At 38.6% G+C, this 21,230-nt stretch overlaps 1 protein-coding gene across 1 annotated transcript in view; it reads left to right on the forward strand.

The window, feature by feature from the left end:
* celf1 (cugbp, Elav-like family member 1) overlaps positions 1–20,697 on the forward strand; it is a 58,285-nt gene extending 37,588 nt beyond the window's left edge. Inside the window, 6 exon segments of the mRNA XM_051923538.1 lie at positions 4,909–5,022; positions 5,300–5,328; positions 5,330–5,486; positions 8,106–8,249; positions 14,254–14,420; positions 18,466–20,697. Of these exon segments, the coding sequence (XP_051779498.1) occupies positions 4,909–5,022; positions 5,300–5,328; positions 5,330–5,486; positions 8,106–8,249; positions 14,254–14,381 (572 nt within the window). The 3' untranslated portion in view covers positions 14,382–14,420; positions 18,466–20,697.
* The last annotated feature ends 533 nt before the right edge of the window (positions 20,698–21,230 follow it).

The following is a 21,230-nucleotide window of genomic DNA, read 5'->3' on the forward strand; positions in this document are numbered from 1 at the left end:
ATGCGGCAATCATTGGTGCGTACGAACCGGAAGGGAAACTGGCTGCCAGTGTTTTTGTTTGCCACCAGAGTGTGTGGTCGTGAACAGATGCAAAAGTTTGGTGAACTTTTTGATCATAACCCGATTTGTACGTGTTCGGAAACGTTCGTAACCTGAGGTTTTACTGTACGTGGGCCTTGCAATGAATAGAATATTTTTTAGTATTGTACAGTAAAGAACGGGTGAAAAGAAATAATGTTGTGAAATACATGCAGTGTTCTAAATTATTGGTGGTACTCTGTTTAGTCAGTGTCTTTCCCTTCGTTGACTTTAATTATTACTTTTACATGAGTTGTTAGTTGAGCTTTAGGATGGAGCACCATGATACAGTAACATTCGATCAGGGGTGTTTTGTTGGGTTGAAACTTCAGCCACATCAATAAAATAACATTCATTCTGGTACACTGAAATAAGAAATGTTGCCAGTACTTTTAAGTAGGGCTGCAACTAATGATTATTTTGGTAGTTGACTAATCGTTCAATTTTTTTTTTTTTGATTAGTCATGATTATTTCATGCCTGACTATTTTGATGCCTGTGACCTGTGGTTGCACATCCTGTTCTAGGCTCCAGTGCATGTCTTACCTCATCTGCTCACATCTGTCCACCTGTGAATGTCACACTGATGTCTCTGCATTAACATGATTAAAATTAATAACAATCAAATTAAAATAACAACCAGTGAAACATATGAATTTGAAAATAATCAGATGTTTTATATTTGTGTGACCATCACAATAAAAAAGAAATACATTAAACAATATAAGCTAAAGTGCACATAGTCTTTCAACAAAAAAAAGTGCATTTAACTTAACCAAAAATGGCCATTGGTGTGTCTTAAAGTCCAAAAGTTTGAATAAAGCTTCAATTCAAATAAAATAAAACAATAATGTACAGTTTATAAAGGATTCAGTTCATATATTCCTGATTGCAGTGAAGGAACATGAGCATTTCAACATGCTCTGGTGTGAGGCTGGCTCTCTTCTTTGAGACAGTGTTCCCAGTTGCTGAGAAGATACGCTCAGAGGGAGTAGAGGTAGCAGGAATACACAAGAATGATTTTGCAGACAGAGAAAGATGTTTTAATCATCACACTCTGAAGGAAAAGTGTTATAGTTTAGCACATCATGTACTATATTATGCCAAAATAAAAAAATAACAGACTAAAGTATGTAACAAGCTAATTACGGATATACTCCAAAACACAAATTACCCAATGTTAGTTAGAGATGGTTTACTATTCATATGAACTCAAATATTATACGAAAAAAGAAAAAAAAAAAAAAAAAAAACTAGGACAGCTCAGCTACTCCTATTCACTCATTTACTATATAGTGTGGTGGCTTAGTGAGATTACTGTTACAGAGTGAATAAAAGTACCAAATTTTGCATGGCTAATCATTAGGACCTATGAAAGAATTTTAGCCAGGAGCCCAAAAAAATTGCTTGAATAAACCACAAAACTGCAGATTTACCGATAGCAATGAAAATTGTTGTCAAAATGACCCAAAAATTACCATCTGTGCACTATAAAAACCAGACGTAGATACGTGAAACTTGAAACTTAACAGTTTTTGACAGTCACCAAGTCAATCACAAATTATTACATCACTATGAAATAGTTTTCAGATTAGTTCTATTTGTTGCACATGCATTTACACAGTGGTGAGCAGTCCAGATTTGCATTACTGCATTTGCATCTGGTGCAATCGCCTTTACAGGAACATTTGATCAGTTCACTGCAGGCCCTGGAGACTTCAGGGAGAGTGGTCCATTGTGGCACCCATGATCCTAATTCTGTCATCCTTGCATAGCCCAATGGAGAAGGAATCAGTTGGTCAGTTTGTAAGCTTGTCGTCCATATTCCTGCCTGATATACAACTCTTTGTACGTACAGAAGTAGTGCACCCTGTGTAAGTGGCAGTTTCTCCATTGATCAGTTTGCATGACAGAAGAAGTGTTAATGGGCAGGAAGTGGATGATAGCAGCTCCATCCAGAATAAAACAGGTGCCTCACACTGATCAGGCTGTTCAAGACACTGCAGCATATCAGACTTGGTACCTGGCATGTGAAGCTTACTGAAGTCTGACAGGGAAGGAGGAAATGACTGCATTTCATGTGCAAAAAACTCTCCCAAGTCACCTTCACGGTTTTGCATAGCAATGTAAAGCTGCCCAAACAGTGCAGCATTGTTCTTCAGTTCTTTGATCTTCTTGCCCTGCTTTGGAGTAGACTTGTGTTTAGGGTTACTGAAGAGTGCCAGCAAATTTCTTTTTATAGGATCATTAATTGAGTGAGTTCGTTCATCAAGAACCTGCTTAACAAAGTCTTGGTATTGTCTCTTACCTGTGTCCTCCAGGCAGCGGAGTGAGTCAATTGCCAGTTGACCTGTACAGATACGGCTATCAAGAGTAACTAATTCTGAGAAATCAACCAAGAATGGATTGCCCATCTGTCTCATAACTTCACAGAGGCTTGTCACCTGTGTGTGGACACTTCATGCAGAACACCTTCCTTTTCGTCTTTCTCAAAAAGCATTTCTGCATATCTATTGCTTGGCGCTTGATAGATATTTTCTCTTCAGCGTTTTCTGTAGTGCGTATGCTCCTTTTCTGTGCCTTTTCAAGCTTAGATCTGTTTAAACTTTAGATAGCAAGACTTGTGCCATGAAGCAGAATGTACAGCTAGACTGTCACAAGTCTCTTCTGGTTTGACATGCACTTCAACAGGCAGAGCATCTATAGCCCTGAACTGGGCAACATTGGCCAAAGGTGGTCAATTGCAAGTTGTGCTTCCCTTTGACTCTCCTCTGAAGAGTGACAGCATGGGATCCTCAAAGCAACTCTCAAAAGATCTGAAAACAAAGATTGTTCAGTATCATGGTTTAGGGGAAGGCTATAAAAAGCTATCTCGGAGGTTTAAACTGTCAGTTTTCAACTGTAAGGAATGTAATCAGGAAATGGAAGGCCACAGGCACAGTTTGTTAAACCCAGGTCTGGCAGGCCAAGAAAAATACAGGAGCGGCATATGCGCAGGATTGTGAGAATGGTTACAGACAACCAACAGATCACCTCCAAAGACCTGCAAGAACATCTTAATGCAGATGGTGTATGTGTACACCGTTCTACAATTCAGTGCAATTTGCACAAAGAACATCTGTATGGCAGGGTGATGAGAAAGAAGCCCTTTCTGCACTCACGCTACAAACAGAGTTGCTTGTTGTATGCAAATACTCATTTAGACAAGCCAGATTCATTTTGGAACAAAGTGCTTTGGATTGATGAGACAAAAATTGACTTATTTGGTCAAAACAAAAAGTACTTTGCATGGCGGAAGAACAACACCGCATTCCAAGAAAAACACCTGCTACCTACTGTCAAATTTGGTGGAGGTTCTGTCATGCTGTGGGGCTGTGCGGCTAGTTCAGGGACTGGGGCCCTTGTTAAAGTCGAGGGTCGGATGAATTCAACCCAATATCAACAAATTCTTCAGGATAATGTTCAAGCATCAGTCACAAAATTGAAGTTACGCAGGGGTTGGAAATTCCAACAAGACAATGACCCAAAACACAGTTCGAAATCTACAAAGGCATTAATGCAGAGGGAGAAGTACAATGTTCTGGAATGGCCGTCACAGTCCCATGACTTGAATATCATCGAAAATCTATGGGATGATTTGAAGCAGACTGTCCATGCTCGGCAGCCATCAAATTTGACTGAACTGGAGAGATTTTGTATGGAAGAATGGTCAAAAATACCTCCCATCCAGAATCCAGACACTCATCAAAGGCTATAGGATGCATCTAGAGGCTGTTACATTTGCAAAAGGATGCTCAACTAAGTATTGGTGTAATATCTCTGTTGGGGTGCCCAAATTTATACACCTGTCTAATTTTGTTATGATGCATATTGTATATTTTCTTTTAATCCAATAAACTTAATGTCACTGCTGAAATACTACTGTTTCCATAAGGCATGTCATATATTAAAAGGAAGTTGCTACTTTGAAAGCTCAGCCAATGATAAACAAAAATCCAAAGAATTAAGAGGGGTTCCCAAACTTTTTCATATGACTGTATGTAAGTGTGCTCAACAATTCTAGGGAGACAATATTGCACCACTCCATTGATATTTTATGTATTTTATATCTCATTGTGAGGTGGAAGAAGAAGCCGAGAAAATGGGGAGTACATCATGTGCCCAAGGACGCAATGCTAAGCTTGTCTTGTTTGAGCTTTTGTTCTTCTACTTGGCTTTTAGTAGCGGTCTTCATTCACGTGAAGATGCAGCCTCACTTCTCTTTACGATTGCTTCTCAGCTGGAAACAAACAAATGGGTGCTGCCCCTAAGTACAGCCCATTTGCTACAGTGGGTTTTGGCAAATATCGATGAATGTCACGAAATTTTAATCAAATCGGTCAACGTGGAGAATTAAGCTTTTCTATTTAAAGTGTGTGTGTGTGTGTGTGGGGGGGGGGGGGGGGTGTTTATTACTCCTAAATATTATTGTATCAGAATGTTCTTTCTCAACATTCATGTAGTGCCTTAGATGTGCCATCCTGCCAACTTTTTAACTACCTAGGAAATAGTGTTTTTGTTGATGAGTGAGTCAGTCAGTTTTGCATTTTATATATTCATGCACACCCACCACAAACACCCATGCTCACTCTTTAGCGACAATTTAGACTGTTGTCTACAAGCATGCATAAAAAATAAAAATACACAAGAGAACCTACTTGTAGATCTCAAACACAGTCTCAAATGTTATGGATAAGGTTGTGTTTGTGAAGATCTTTTTTAAGTCTGTGTGTGTGTAACCTAACAAGATGGTGCTGTATTTTAAATCTGTGTTTTCTTTGCTTTTTAATAGCTGGCTCTTCTCCCAACTCAAGTGGAAGCTCTTCAGTGAACCCCATGGCTTCACTCGGAGCTCTACAGTCACTAGCAGGTGCAACGGCAGGGTTGAATGTGGGTTCGTTAGCAGGTAAATCATACATCTAGCTTTCAGAGAGACTTGTTCTTTTACTTCTGGTACGTTAACAGTTTACTGTTTGCAATACTTAGGTTTAAAATAATTGCATTTGTACTGCTATGAAAAACTGAATATCAGTGTATGATACAGTGTAGTTTTAATTCTTCTTACTGTTTGAAATTACTTTGATGTTCTGTTTTGATGCTGCTAGTCACAGAGCCTGCAATCATCATTGGTTTTTTGTACTGATTTTTCTATTGTTTTCTACTTTATGTTTTCTTCTCTTAAGGGATGGCGGCTCTAAATGGAGGGCTAGGTGGGGGGGGGCCTGTCGAATGGGACGGGAAGTACAATGGAAGCCCTGAGTCAGGCCTATTCAGGCATCCAGCAGTATGCAGCTGCTGCCTTACCATCGCTCTACAACCAGAGCCTACTTACACAACAAAGCCTGGGAGCTGCTGGCAGCCAGAAAGAAGGCAAGGATTAGTTCTGTTACTTGGATATTTAATGAATATTGGCAGCAACCAGTCAGTTAGGTTGCAACGTGATTTCTCCTTAATACAGCCCATCCATTGTTAATAACACTTTTGCATTGTATATTTTTCTCATGTGAAAATGTTGCTATGTGTCACTATGTTGTTCTAGTTTAACAGCATCAGGATATATTGTATTCGCTAGAATCTTGCAAGGTGTTGTGTGCATAATTGCTTTTTTCAAAATGACAAAATACCTATATAAATTTAACTTACTCATACTGACTTTGTGTGGTGTTATGGGTCCACAGCTCTTCCAGCAAAGGCCGTTTTGTTTTAAATAAATAATCGTCGCAGCTTAGCGAGGGGGCGTGGTGACTGTAGCGAGCCGCAGGGCGATCTGCGGTGTGGGCGTTTCTCACCTAAGTGCACAGGTGAGAGAGACTGCCCACATCCGTGATCGTTCCTGTGGCTAATGGGCTGCAGCTGCCATGTCCTCTCCGCATATACAGAGAAACGCAAACAGGTTAAAGGGGAGAAAGAAGTAAAAGGAAAGACAGAAAGAAACGGAGGTTGCAAGAGAGAGAGAGAGAGAGAGAAAAAGTAAGTCGGTGCGGGAGAGCGAGCGAGTGCAGGCTCGCGTGCAGCTGTACAGGTAGCTTGGGTGTTAGGCCGACACCCGAGGAGTAGCAGTAGTGGTCGCTCCCGAAGAGTTGATTTTGAAGGGCGGGAGTGACGGGAAGGTGGATGACTCTCTGCATAAGGCAGCGGGAGTTGGTGACTTGGGGTGTGTATTCCCCAGCATGGGCGCCCTGGTCGCTGTGGAACCCAAGTCGCTGTCTGGAGGAGCCTACCGGAGCCAGGGGTCGGTGAGGCAATCCAAACAGCTGAAGCAGGCAGAGAGAAGGTCAGCTGCATGTAGGGCGACTCTCCTGTAGAACAGCCCAGATGTTTTAGCAGGGGAGCCGCCAGGCTAAACAGAAGACACTGGGCTTTTTGGTTTTAACATTGTTGCTTCCTGTACTATTTTACCTCGTGGTTTTTAGAAGAGTTTTTCCTAATGGATTTTAACCTCCACGTTTGTTCGTTTGGTTTTTCACTTGCTTTTTTGTGGATTATTTATTTATTTAAAGAAGACATTGGAATGCACTACTACACTTTAGTTTAAACACTGTTTTGTTCTATTTTAATAAAAGCACTGTTTGCACATTTGTTACATCATCCCCTTGCTCATTGTTATTGCCTCACTGTCTAGCTCATCGGTGACATTACCGACGGTGTTGGGTTCAAGGGCTCCCTAACAGAAGATGGGAGCATGGAGCCGAACCTGCATCGTCACACTTTGCTTTTAAGGAAAATGGTTTAACAGCTAAATACTGTTTTTAAGTGTCTGAGATAGATGGAAATAAGAAAGAAAAAAGTTTAAAGACTGAATAATGGACTTTTCATTAGTCTTTTCATAAATAGCAAAAACTGAAACAATCAAATCAGACGTGAACTGTGCTTCATCAGGTGGCTGCCACACTTGAGATAATTTTAGGTAGTCCTTTTCCCCATAATATCGGGCAATTTTCAAAAGATCCTATAGCATACAGTAAATTATTTGATAACCGCAGCTATAAAAACAAAACAGATATTGTCTTGTAATTTATTGAAACTCATTTATAAGCTATGTATGTATAAACAATTTTTGTTTATTTTTTAATATGACATTAAAATTTTTACATGTGAACATCAGTTTTGACAGCAATTTGCATATTTATCATTTGAAAAAACATTAAAAAAAACCTGAACCAAATTAGCTAGTAAGCAAAAATAAAATTCTAATTTTTCTTATGTTTAATATCTGTTAAAAAGCACAATTTAAATGATCTGGTATTTTAGGGTGTAGTTTGATTCTAAGTAGTGAACCAGAATTTCAGAGTATTAGCAGAAGCTCAGTTTTATCAAGCAGGTTCATTTCACCTTTTTTTGGTAATATGTATATTAGCTTCTTCTATAATCCTTGAATTAGCAGACTGTTTTTTAAGGGACTCTCAAGGAATACCTCCTTTCCATGGATCTAGTGCACAAGAGCAGGAAGACCACATTTTCTTTTGTAATCAGAGATTAAGTGTAGAATGATTCATTGGAAATGGTTAAACCATGTTTAATGTTTTATTTTTAAATAAGTACACTTTTAAAACACTGAACAGTGCATTGGCAAGTGTAAACTAAGTTCTACTAGTAGTTGTCTGCCAAACAGTATCTTTATTTAAATGTTTAGCTTTACTGTTATATTGTTTAACTAACACCTAGATATCAAAACTTATTTTACACAGTATAATGTGTTATATCTTAAATAGATATATTTTCATAGCTTCTATATCAACTTCTTTTTGTAATTCATCTATGAGTATATCTAATCCATGCCCAGTGCAAGGTACTGTCTATGTCTCCCCATTAATAATTAGAAAGCTGACAGAATCTGTCATTTTAGGATTGCATTATTTGAAAATGTTAGTAAAATAAAACTTTCACACATTCCCTTACCTCTTCTTAAATAATGTTGTCTGTAACATTACTATGACTTTTTATTGCTTCTTGCTTTTTTAATTTTGTATGCGTGTTCTATTCCTTAAGGTCCTGAGGGTGCAAACCTTTTTATATACCACCTACCACAGGAGTTTGGGGATCAGGATCTTCTGCAGATGTTCATGCCTTTTGGAAATGTCATCTCTGCCAAGGTCTTCATTGACAAACAGACTAACCTCAGCAAGTGTTTTGGTAGGTCAGTGGAGAGGGTTGAAATTGCTTGAAAGCTTTCTTAGTAAACCTGTTTTTATTTGAATTTACATCATTAGTTAGATTCTGACATTTAACTAAATTTAGAGCCAGCAACAATAATGATTTCACAGTGACCAAGTAAATATAGTGCCTTGCAGAAGTATTCAGTCCCTTGACCTATTCTCTAATATTGCTAGAGGATTTATTATTCAGTTAACATTTTACTAGTTATATTTTAAATATGAAGCACTGAAACTCAACATTTTTTATGTTGTTTTTAGTATGACATTGTTTTATGTCATGCAAACAGAATATTTGTTTCTTTGTATCCAATCCTATACTTTAATATTTTGTAGATACCTTTTGCAGCAATACCAGATTTAGCTCCTTTGGGGTAAGTTTGTACCAGGATTGCACTGTTAAGCAGTAGTTTTGGCACAGTTTTCCAGGCAGATATACTCCATGTTGTTCTTGTTATTCAGATAGTTCCACAGATTCTCAATTGGGTTAATATCAGGGCTTTGACTGGTAATTGTAGAATGTTCGTCTTTTGTCTTTGACCCTCTTCCAGGTAGTGTTTGGTAATGTTACTTTTAAAGGTAACTTATTTACATTACTCAATACTTAACAAAAGAGTAACCTAAATATGTTACAGGGTTACTTATTATAAAATGTAATGTTTTACATTAAGTGCTTTACTTTTGTATAATTTTTCCTATAATGTAATTAGGTCATACTGATGCTTCTTGGCATACCCCAGGCATGTTTTTACATGGGTTTTTTTTGATTAATGGCTTCTTTTTTGTCCCCCTCCCTTAAACGCCAGTGTAATTCAGAAACCTTGATGCATGTTTATTGCAGTCTGTATCTCCTTTAAAACAATTACTGACCCCTCTTTGTTGTCTCTTCTGCACAGAAGGTTTTGAGGGACAACCATTTCTGTGTGGTTTGATATAGCCTCTTCTTTCTGATGACTGAAAATAAACATTGCCAACTGTGATATATCTAAGCTCTCTGATATAGTTTTGTTTTATTTTCTTAATTTATCCCTGTGTATTATTTTATCTTTGTATTCTTTGGAATGCTCTTTAGTCTTCATTTTCATACATGACCTTCAGATTCAAAATGATCTGTTAACTGTAGTGATTTTATCCAAAAAATGTGTCACTTATTTGTTGATTCACTGATTGAAGCTTTACTTTGTTCAGTCCATCCATCCATTTTCTACTGCTTATCTTGGCAGCTGCCTAAGCAGAAATGTCCAGATGTCCCTTTTCTCCACCTCCGCCTCCTCCTTTTCCTCCAACTCCGCCACTGAGGTACAGAGGTGGGAGATCTGTAATCTCCCCATTTCCTTGGTCTTCCCTGTGGTCTCCTTCCAGATGGACATGCTTGAAATACCTCTGAAGGCAGATGTCCTAATCTGACACCCTAACCACTTCAGCTGACTGCTTTCGACGCAGAGGAGTAGAAGCTCTTCTTTGAGCTCCTCCCAAATGTATGTGCTGTTACCCTACCTCTACAGGCTGAGCCCAGACAACCTTTGAAAGAAGTTAATTTCCAACACTTGTATCCATAATCTAGTTCTTTTAGTCAATATGTAAAGCTTGTGGCCATAGGTAAGGGTAGGAACATAGATCAACCAGTAAATCTAGAACTTTGCCTTTTGGCTTCGCTGTCTCTTCAGTGCGACTGACTGGTACAAGTCAATTTCATAGTCATGTCAACAGACCTACAACCATATGCCTTGGACACTTGGATGAAGAGAGGGGCAGAGCTGTCAACAGAACAGTATCTGGTAGTGAGTTGAATCAGATGGAGGAGGCAGATGCCAGACGGACTTGGCAGGCACAAAAGTATAGTGATAGTATGCAGGCAGTGTTTAGCAGTGGCCCCAGTCCAGTAGATCTTCAGCTCGCACCTCTGGTTGAATTTCTCTTGCAGTTCAACTAGGGCTACGGACCTGAATGGGCTATGTTCTGTGCCCCCAATGCTTAGGCAGCTGAGCAGAGCTGTGACTATAAGTTGTTGGTGCCTGTCACAGAATCGGTTCCTGAGTCCAGTAGTTGATGACAGTGGGAAATGGATCCATCAGGCAGAAGAAATAGGCCTTCTGAGCTTGGCTAGCTTGTGGAACATTGGAGACAGCTGACAGGTACATGACAGGCCAAGCAGAACGAAGTGTTGACAATTGTGGAAGCAAAAACACGGGGGTGGGAGGAGTTCTGTGAGGCCATTGAAAATAAGTGATTTGCCCATTCTGTATATAGCAGGGAGTTCTGATGACCCCTCCTGGGTATATTATCGGGCGGTGGAAGGAGCACCTCAAAGACCTCCTGGATCCCACTGACACACCTTCCCTAGAGGAAGCAGAGTCAGTGGATTGGGTGAGTCACTTACTCATCACTGAAGCTGAGGTACTATAGTTTTTGTGTAAAACGCTGGGGTTGAATGATTTTTGCCCAGAAATTCCTGGAGGCTGTTGATGTTGTTGGGCTGTCTTGGTTGACATTTCTACTCAGTCTTGCGAGGAAGTGCGGGACAGTGCCTTGGGATTGGCAAACTGGGCCTGTGGTCCCCATTTTTAAGAAGGACTGTGCTCCAACTTTCGGACAATCACATTATGCTAGGAAGCTACAAAGGAGGGTCCATCTGGTGGTCAATCCTCAGATTCAGGACAAATAATTCAGTTTTTGTCCTGCTTGCAGAACACTAGATCTGCTCTTTACCATCTTGAGAATGCAGGATGGTTAATGGGAATATACCCAACCAGCGTACATGTGTTTTGCAGACATGGAAAAGGCATACAGCTGTGTCCCTTGGGGTAAACTGTGGTGGGGTGCTTTGAGAATATGGGGTACTGGGCCTGCTCTTATGGGCACTGGTTCAGGATTTACTTTTTCTGCCAGTACAGACCTCTAGTGTGGTAGCATTTAAAACAGTGTATGCCCCTTTGATGGTTTCAGGCACAGTTCTCTTCTGGTCAGTCATTTTGCCTTCTGTGTTAAACTTCCTGCTTGCTGCTGCTACTTGTGGAAATGCTTAACACACTGTGGGCAAGTCTAGCAAGCAGAGAAAAGATGCCTTATTGCTCTTCTTTAAACCCAACACATCCTTCTCATCTTCCATGGTGTGATTATGCTTTGTGTAGTATTAACTTCATCATTGTTTCATTCATAGGTATGTTCACCTATTCTTCGATACAGTCACTACAGTCAATTTTCCCTTGGCTGCAGGTTCACGATGTGGTTTGTCACCTGATGTGAAGCAGGCTATTAGATACATGGCCTCTTGGTGAATATTTACTCTATTCAGAAACATGCATACCTGCATGGCTATAAGAATATTGCAAGTTTGTACACCGTTGTGATCTTTACTATTTTGTTTATCCATTGTAGATGTCTTTCACGGATTATTGCTTGATATGGGGCTGTCTGTACCCATAGGTTCAAGTCTGTCATCCCCAATATGACCAGATTAAGCATAAGGTATTGGTTGCCTTCCAGTTTCCTCTGAGCTGTGCCTAAATGGGCGAAGAAATTCCAAAAGGATCTTTAGGACATCTGAGGCTATGTCAATTCTTTGGGTTTCCCCGTGGCTTTCAAGCTTTTGTCAAAGGTTGATGTGCACATCCTCCATTGACTGCAAGTTGGGAAAAACTATACTAAACCTGGTATCTGACATGTTTTTGTCAGCTGATCTACTAGACCGGTTTGCTTCACATATTCCACTGGGGCCTTTGCTACCAACAATGTTTCTGCAATTCCTGGAACAACATCTGAAAGCTTGTTAACATCTAGTGCATGATTGAGAACCGTGTTGTATATATGATCCTGACAGTCCAGCTGACAATAGGGTGTGAGTGCAGATATGATATTTGGTCCTTAAGCACTTACCCTAACGACTTTGGTTAGAACAATAGCATCAAATCTGTGCTCATGCATGAACTGTCAATGTAACTCTCTCAGTATGTTGTCACCTGTTTTTGTTTCTTTGAGGGGGAACATTACTATGGTTTGTACTCTGGTGTGACAGGTAGTTGTCAGGTAACTAACCTCACAGTAATTGTGGGTGCACGTCTGTGGTCAGTCCAAAATTAATATCGGACATGATCTGTGATATTTCTCTGACAGCATCCTGTCTTTTCGTAGTTACAATTTCCTTGCATTTACAAGAGGTGGTAGTAGGATCTGGTAGCACACTTTCAGCTTGAACCCGACCATGGCTAGCTGCCAAGTTTATACGTTCCTGTGCTACAGCAATAAATCCTTTTCCTGCTACTGTGGCAAAAGGTCTAATATTCTGACAGCAAAAGTCTACACTCTTGTCAGAAATGTTTGATTTGACAGGAGCTGTTACTGGCTTAACAGGTGCAAAGAAATACTGTGATGTGAACATATGCTTTTGACTGCTACAACATGCTGTTGAAGTCGAGCAGCTGCAACCATGTTGCTGAAGAGAAGGAATTCAAGTTCTTGTTCCTCAAAACAATAGAGCGCACTTTACACTGTACATAACCAGAGAGTTGTTCCTCCTTTGTTCCAATAGTCATAATTCCTTCATAATGAGGCCAACTCATTTGGCATTTTGAGTAGTTCTCCATTTGCAAGTTTACTCTTTATTTTGTCTATTTATTTTTTCTGTAGTCCTTCCAGTATATCTAGTTCAACAGTGAAGTGATGGCAAATGATTAATGCATATAAAACCATTGGCAAAAACTAAAAATAAAGGGAAGAAAATTAAGTGGGGGGGGGGGGGGATTGTGTTATGGGCAATATTAAAAATTGAAATTAAATTCAAAGCAAAATAAAAATGTGTTTGTGGCAAAGTAGAAATATTTTCTTTATGATTTTAGTGGCAACTAACAAACTAAAATATTTAAGTAAACTTATTTAGCATTTACAATTTCTGATAAATATGAAGATTTGTAATTGGATCTTAGACAATTCTTTACATAGTCATGTAGGTATGTTATCAAATCAAAAGCAAAAATAATAATTGTCTATCTGCCTTATTATAGTTATTCTTAAAGACCTTTTATTTTATTTAGCACTTTCTCACCCACAAGCATGCCACCATTCAAAACCAAGAAGGTTTCATGTGGAAAAGCTTATGGAATAGTTATAAATAATAATAGCAACAATATTTTCAAACCTGCTTAACCTCCTTGGTGATGACCCCAGTTGTTACTTGGGGTTGGAATTCCATTCAGATACAGTTAACCACGAGTCACGTTTGGGGTGACATGTAATGTTCCACTTTAGATATTTAATCCTCAGTAATGTTGTGGACAGTATTCTGTTGCCATCTAGTGGATGAAATAACATCAAGCTGCAAAAATCATAAATACAGTATTTTTATTTTTTTGCCTCTTTAAGCTAACTCATCAGTATTCATGGGTGGAGCACAGTCTCCAACTTAAAACACAATGTCAAATGAAAAGCCAAGGCAACTGTAGAACAAACTGAAATGAAACCATTGCTTGAATTGAATGATGATGATACAAATTGCTCATCAGGCACTGACACGGAAAGTGAAACTGATGTGTGATACGACTGTACCTCCGTGATATACCTGGTTAATTCGGTTGTATGACGATTCAGTGTAGTGCAACAGTTGCTTCGTCACAAAAAGGCAAAATAATTGCAATCAAGCCCAAGGACAAGCAAGTTGTTATCCCCATAAGCACTTTTCATAATGTGGCGACTGTCAGTATTCGTGCCTGAGGAATTATTCAGGTCGCTAAGCCTTGTGCTGTGGTAGCCTACAACAACACAAGGGGTGCATTGATCGTGCAGATCATGCACTGACATTCTACATTTTCATGTGCAAGCTCATTATAATTTACTGTGGTAAAATTAAATAGTTCAAGGGTGTAAACTATGGATAGGTAAGAGTAAAATTAAAAAAATAACTAATAGTAATGGAACACAGAGCTCTTGTAAGGCCTGGACATAGCCTACCCTTAAAACATCTGGTCTTTTTCTTTTCTTTTATATCACAGGTTTTGTAAGTTATGACAATCCTGTCTCATCCCAGGCTGCAATTCAGTCGATGAACGGTTTCCAGATTGGCATGAAACGCTTGAAAGTTCAACTGAAAAGATCCAAAAATGACAGCAAACCATACTGAGCTTTCCTTTCAAATGGACTTGGTTAGAAATGTTCTCTGGTAAGTTGGAAGGAAAAGCTGGGTCATACTGGAATTCTTTCAGCCAGGGTGAATATTATATCTTCTGTATAAGCCAACATGTGTTGCTGAAAATTATGGGTATTTTTTTCCTCGTAGTGTTTTTTTTTTCTTTTTCTTTTTTTGTTTTTTTTGTTTTTTTTTTTTTAATTTACAAACTTGTATTTATGAGTTAAGGTGCCATATCAAAAAGTTAGGAGCAGCAGTGCCACATCACCAAGAAGCCAGTAGCCAAATCCTGTTTGTTTGGAAAGCCGAGTTTCCTCACTTACAGCAGGACATGCTGAGAACAGTTAAAAACTTACCTCACAGCTAACTAATCGTGGACATGAGTGCTTGGTTTGGAAGATATTTGTCCTGTGTCTCTGAGTAGTTAGTGTTTGACTAAATGGCAAAACTTTTTCGGTCATATAGGAATCATCCTCTTCACAACAAGGAATTCTGATATCTTGGCTGTACTGGTTAATAAGTGTCACAAGCCAGACTTTGATGATAAAAAAAATTCACACATACAGTATGGTCTTTTTTGCATTATGAGAAAAGGTGACTGGGCAGTTGAATAATACTCAGGAAACTCTTCTTTGTCATGACCCCCAATGTTTAGAGAATGTGGTAATATTTTTTAAATAAGGTGGTTCTGGCTAAGGCTCTTGTATAAATGATGGTTAGAGCCCTTCTTTATGATGCAACTCTAATATGCGGTCTCTCATGCTTCAGCCTGGGAGCTGCAGTTATGAGGTACTTCACAACCTCCTAACTTTGCACCAGTCCATATACTACCTCTCGGATAGATATCACCGAGCACCAGAATAAAAAGGCTGAACAGTCTCACAATGTTGAATGGTTCTTCAATTGGCTGGCTTTTCTAAGAGGTTTCCACATGTACATTTTCTGTTACTAACCTTAAAAGCACTATGTATTTATACAATTAGTGAGGTAAAAGTGGCTTCCGATGTCATTAAAATTAAAATTTTTATACAGATGCTAAGCAAAAGCTGTCCAGATGATGTATATTGCAAACCTATAATGCCTTTTCTATTTTTATAGAGGTTTTATACTACTCCCGATTGCTGGAGTCTATTTATTGCCTAAATTATTTCTCTGGAGAGAAAAAATATAAAAAACAGTATTTTGTAGAAAGATAATATGTGAAGATGGTTTAATATATACTGATATGTGTGGTTTAAACTACTGACTGAAGTAACCCTTTTTGCTGAATGTGTCTGTGCACACTGTAAAGAGCTCTGAGGGGATCTTGGAAGCACCAAGAGTATTCTGCGCTACCAGTCACTCCTCAAAGCTCTGCAGCACTACCTGCTGTTCTTGTACAATGACCAGGGCATGGAATGCAAAACAAATGCTTGATTTTGTACTTTTAGGGCAAGCTTGATCCTATGGGGCCACAATTAGCTGCGGGTAATGACAGAACATGATCAGTAGCTAATCTAAGGCAGCACTGTAGTTTCCTAAATTACGCAGCATGCAGGAAACAGTTATTTTATGGGATGGCCCATCTCAAAGTCTTGGCGTCTGTATGGGTCATTCCAGAATCGTTACTCTCTATTGTACTATTGTGAAAGGGATATCATTGTTTTAATTCATCAGTTACAGTTGTGTCTCATTAACTAATCTATGGATAACTGAACCTATATTGCAGGTAAAAATTTTCATAAATTTGTATACATTAGTTGATTTCTTGTTGCATTATAATTATTTTTTAAATTGAAAAAATTATTTAAATTATGCCAGCACATCTTTAGTTTTCTACATTGTGATGCTACATAGCTCTGGTCATGTCTGATAAGGGTAAAGTTTCCTAATACTTTTATACTTTTGTTAGCATACTGGGATGCAGCCTGTTTTTTTTATCTTCAGCTCCTGGCTTCCTGAAATATCGACACTCAACTGTATCTATCTACTTTTTTTTCTCTTCAAATGTCTATTTAATAGTATGGTAAATGCTAACATTGCATTGAGTGCAGTCCTGCATGTATTCACAAGTACATGATGGGTCTAAGCTAGATGAATTTGAAAAATCACAACTTGTACTTTTGAATGCAGTAATACTTTGTCTTACTGAAAGTTCTCCTTTATCTCTTGAGGCGGTTAATTTAAATATGAAACTATTTTCATTATTTAGTGTTTCATTCTGAGCTCTACAGGAATATCAACATAATCATACATTAGTTACTGAATATTTAAACACATTGATTCAGGGTTTATTTCTTCAAAATACATTATAATACAAGCGTAATAAATGTAGTAATTCAGTAGATCAAGGGCAACTTATTGACACTAAAGTATCATCAGTCCCAAGTAATTTCAGATAAACAAATTTCTGTTTATTTTTTTATATACTAAGAGTTACTTATTCACACTGAATGTCTTGGACCGAATTAATCTGTTTCTCTGTGGGTGATAACCTCTATGGGAACCAGACTTACAAGGTTAAAAATCAAAGATTTACAGAAGATAATTTCTCAATTTTTTTATTTTTAATGCGATGTGTTCTTCACAGCATATTTTGACTTTTTATCTTGGCTTATCTTTGGTTATTGCATCAAGAATTTTTATGGACTTGCCCACAAGAACTTTTTTTGGAATGTCGAGTGGGCATGGGGAGTGATTATCGTCATATCTTAGGTTAAGCCAGGAGTCTGAGTAAAAGGATGAATTAGATGCTGATTATGTAATTGGTCTAAGTGAAAACCTTCAGCCATGTGTGCCCTTAGGAACCAAGTTTCCCCATCTACTGGTTTAGTGCTGCCTCTTCAATATCCATGCAGAGGGTGAGTCTTTGACACTTCCGGTTCACACAGAATCACTGAGCAAGCATGTAACTGGGCATGGTCAGGTGAACTGGCCTAACACCAGGCCCTTGTTTTTGTTCAAGGACCGTCCAGGAAAACATCAGCCTCTGTAAAAGTGTGTGCCAAAAGTGCTATGTTTACAGTTTTGAAAGGGGCTAATGAAAGTCCTAATTAAAATTAGGGCTTGAAATTGTCTGACTTAATGTGTTTAATTTTCCTGCATATAAAGGACTGACTTTTTAGTTTATTTTTGTATATTTTTAGTTTTTTTTTTCTTCTTTTTTTTTCTTCATTGTTCCTGATTATCCCCTGGAAGAAGGGTTTGTTACTGAAATGACGTATTCATTTCGGTGTTTTTATAGTTACACACAGTAATTGCGTAGCTCTTTCTTAGTCTCTCACCTGTAACAGACACAATTTGGGTGGTGGTGTGGTGGGTTTCTGCTAACACACCTGCTTGCTTTCTCTCTCTCTCTCTCTCTCTCTCTTTCTCTCTAGAGCTGAGACCAAATAATAGTGTGTGTTCAGCTCTCAGGATATGCCACAGTAGCAGGTGAAACTGTCTAATTAGAAGAAACCTTAGGGGTGTTTGACCCAGGTTAACACTGAGGGAAAGCCATTAATAGTGTTTGTCACTGAGGCACAGTCCTATTATAGAGAGAGACAGACAGAGAGAGAGAGAGGCAGGCAGTCACAATTAATACAATTTTACTAGGAAGTCTTCAACTTCTGGATATGATGTTCTGGGCAGGCATAGCAGCCTTTTGTCCCTCCCACTACAGCACTCAGGTGAGGGTTAGGGTTCAAGCCATGTTGCAGTTCAAATATGAAGCTTCCAGTATACCTGCTAATGGATGCAGTGAGAGAAGGAAGCATGGTCTTTGTCTAGCTCTGCTGCTTTCCAGCATTGTCATTTCAGGGGACGTGTAAGAAAAGTGCAGGAAATCAGCATGGCTGGTGGAGTGACCTTACATATGTATGTATGTATATATATGTATGTGTGTGTGTGTGTTTCTGTGATGTGTTCTCCAGTTTCATCTTTTACTGACAGATCGCATGTGCTGCCTTCTCTGCCATGTGTTTCATTGGTGTCCAGTGTCAGATGAATGATTGACTGCCCCATGCAAAGATGGTCATTTATGATTTACTTTCTCCTCTCCTTTTTAGTTGTTGCTTTAACTAGCCTGTTCTCCCTTTTTTGTTTTGTTTTATTCTAGATCTCTCCGTGCCCGTTTGTTCATCGTGTGCCTAGCATGTCGATGTGGCGTCAAAAGTTCATCGTCCAGTCCTTGTCCTCTGAGCTTCTCTGATGCTTGAAACTCTCACCTTTGACCTTGTGTTACCTTTTGACGCTTATTAATTATACAATTTTTTGTTTGTTTTTTCATTTCTGTTGTTTGTGCTGCCAGTCAGTTGTGCTAGGAAGACTGCTGTAATGAAGAAAAAAAAACTTAACTCAATTTGAAGTTGCCATTTGAATATTGTTATGAGTGCGTCAGAGAATCTATTTTTCTAGGACTTGAAATAACCACTAGATTTTTGCAAAAGTATTTTTTTGGCTTGAGTTGTGTGCGTTCTGGGTTCACTTGTGTTGCTCCCTACCTGAGCAGTCTTCCTAGCACATCATGTGTAGTTTTATGTGTACTAGCAGCCAGCAGTTTGATAAATCTACTCTGTGTTTCTCTCTCTCTCTCTCTCTCTCTCTCTCTCTCTCTCGTTCCTCACCTTTTTGTTAGAATGTCCGTCACATTTTGCTGCGACTGAGGATGACTTTGTACTTTTGTGCTTTAGGGTAGGTTGGCATGATGTGTTTGGGGAGTTCTGTGTTAAATGAGTGGCACCATTATTGGCTATTTTAAGTTGCCCCTTTCCAAAGCGTTTCCTGTCATTTTGTGGCATATTTTTTATTTCTTTTTTGTGTATCTGCATTTTTTTGTTTTCTGAAGTGAAAATTCTTTATAAAATAAGAAAGAATTGTATTGTCACAAATAGTTTTGTATTATCTTACATGCATGTTTTTGTTAACTGCACTGAAATCCTCAGCAAAATGTGATTTTTGTTTTTATTTTCTTTTTTTTTCTTTTTTTTTCTTTTTTAAAGAATCAAATAGTGCCAAATGTTGTGCATGTTGCCGTTTATCACCAATTCTTGTGTATCTCTTTTTATTTTTTTTACCCTCCTTTATCTCTGGTGTAACAACATAAAAAAAATAAGTTTTGGTTTAATAGTTCAGTCTTACTTGTCAATTTGGCAGATCACTCAGAGCCATTAATGGCCATTTGAGTGAGTGCGTGTGAATGTGCGGGAGACTGTGTCCTAATCCTGTCTTTCATTTGTTTTGTGAAAGGGATCTTTTTGCATCAGTGTTTACAAATTCTATAAGGTTTAGAGTCACTTCTACAGAAAAGGTATCCCACACTAAAAAGGGCATCATGGGCCAAGACTTCCTTCCCAAAAGGCTTTTAGCCTGAAACCTTCTGCCCTCTCTCTCTCTTTCTGAAAAGCGAATAATATCGGATTTACTTTTATTTTTTTCTTGAGTTTGGAAAAGAAAAAATGTAAGTATATTCATCCACATAATAGGTTATTAGAGAAAAGAAGGCCCATGCCCTGTCCCCTTTGTGATGGTGGATGCTGCTGGTAGCAGTTCTACTCCTCAGAATTTAGATTATGAACACTCCTCACCTGCGACCTGGTGGCTCGGACCACCCTGCCACTCCTTTTTTACTTGTCGGCTCACAGTGTTGCCAACCACTTTTATTTTCTTATTTAGAGTTCCAACCCTTCACGTAGCCTTTGAAAACCTGTGGAAAATGATAGGGCACTTCCTGATCCTGGGTTTAGTCACCCACTTTCCTCTGCCCAGCTGCTTTTATTTTTTTTTTTTTCCTGAATTCATCTGAGAGAAACCTGTGGGATTTTTTTTTCTTTTTCTTTTTTTTTGGTACCAAGTGATTGTATTTAACATGAGGTTTTGTACAGTTTTGTTTTGTTTTTTGCCTTTTCTACTAGAAAAAACATATAAAAACTGTTTCACAATGTGAACTGAAAATGAACTGAAAACCTTGTAGAATTTGCCACTATGACCAAACTTAACAGTCTGTACTGCAGTAAGATTATGAATTTTTTGGAATAAAAGCTCTGTGAAGTCTTCATTACTTCTAATTATTAAAAAAGAAAGCTTTTTTATTTTTGAAAGTTGTTTGTGTGGTTTTGATGTTAAACAAAAAGAAAAAAAAAAACTTAAAAAAAAAAAAAAGTTGCTTTTTTTTGAGCGCAGTTTGTGTAGTTACAAATTTGAACAAGCGAGCCTTGGTTTACGGGGTTTCTTACTTTTTTGTCTTGACTGGGGTACTGAGCTGTTTTAATTGCACACGCAGCAGGCACTTGTTTTGTATGCCACGTGTGCTGCCAATTCTTGTTATTTACAATTAAACTGTTTGAGAAGATCCCTCTGTGTCTCCTGTCTATTTAATTTTCTTCCTTAGTGGCTCTGGAGGGAGGGTTTTATATACTTCCCTAGGTGCCCAGCAGATGGGGATGTTGTTATGCTGATGCACTCTGAAGCGCCTACGATAAGTGACACACTCCTGTAGTATGGAAGTATCCCTCATCTCTGTTGGTGTGCTTTTCTACGCTATGGACCTCTTAAAAGTGAGTTGTTTTTTTTTTTTTTTTCCTCCTTCTTTTTTAAACTGTGTCAGTGCTGTAATAAACCCCACCTTGTGATGGTAAGTCAAACATCATGTTTATTACAATGACTGTAACTCACAAATGTTTAGTTTTTCAAACATTAATTTAGCTTAATTTTGTTACAGAAAACGTTTCTACTTAAAAAGAATGAAAAGAATTTGGGGGGGGGGGGGGGGGTGTGGTTTGGCACATGCACACTGGTTCAGCATATGGCCTTTGGCAAAATGACAAATGGGTGTCTAATTGTTATACTTGTGTCACAGTTTCTTACCATGGGATGCACTGTTTA

This window comes from Erpetoichthys calabaricus, chromosome 2 (genome assembly GCF_900747795.2).
Source record: "Erpetoichthys calabaricus chromosome 2, fErpCal1.3, whole genome shotgun sequence".
Lineage (NCBI taxonomy): Eukaryota > Metazoa > Chordata > Cladistia > Polypteriformes > Polypteridae > Erpetoichthys > Erpetoichthys calabaricus.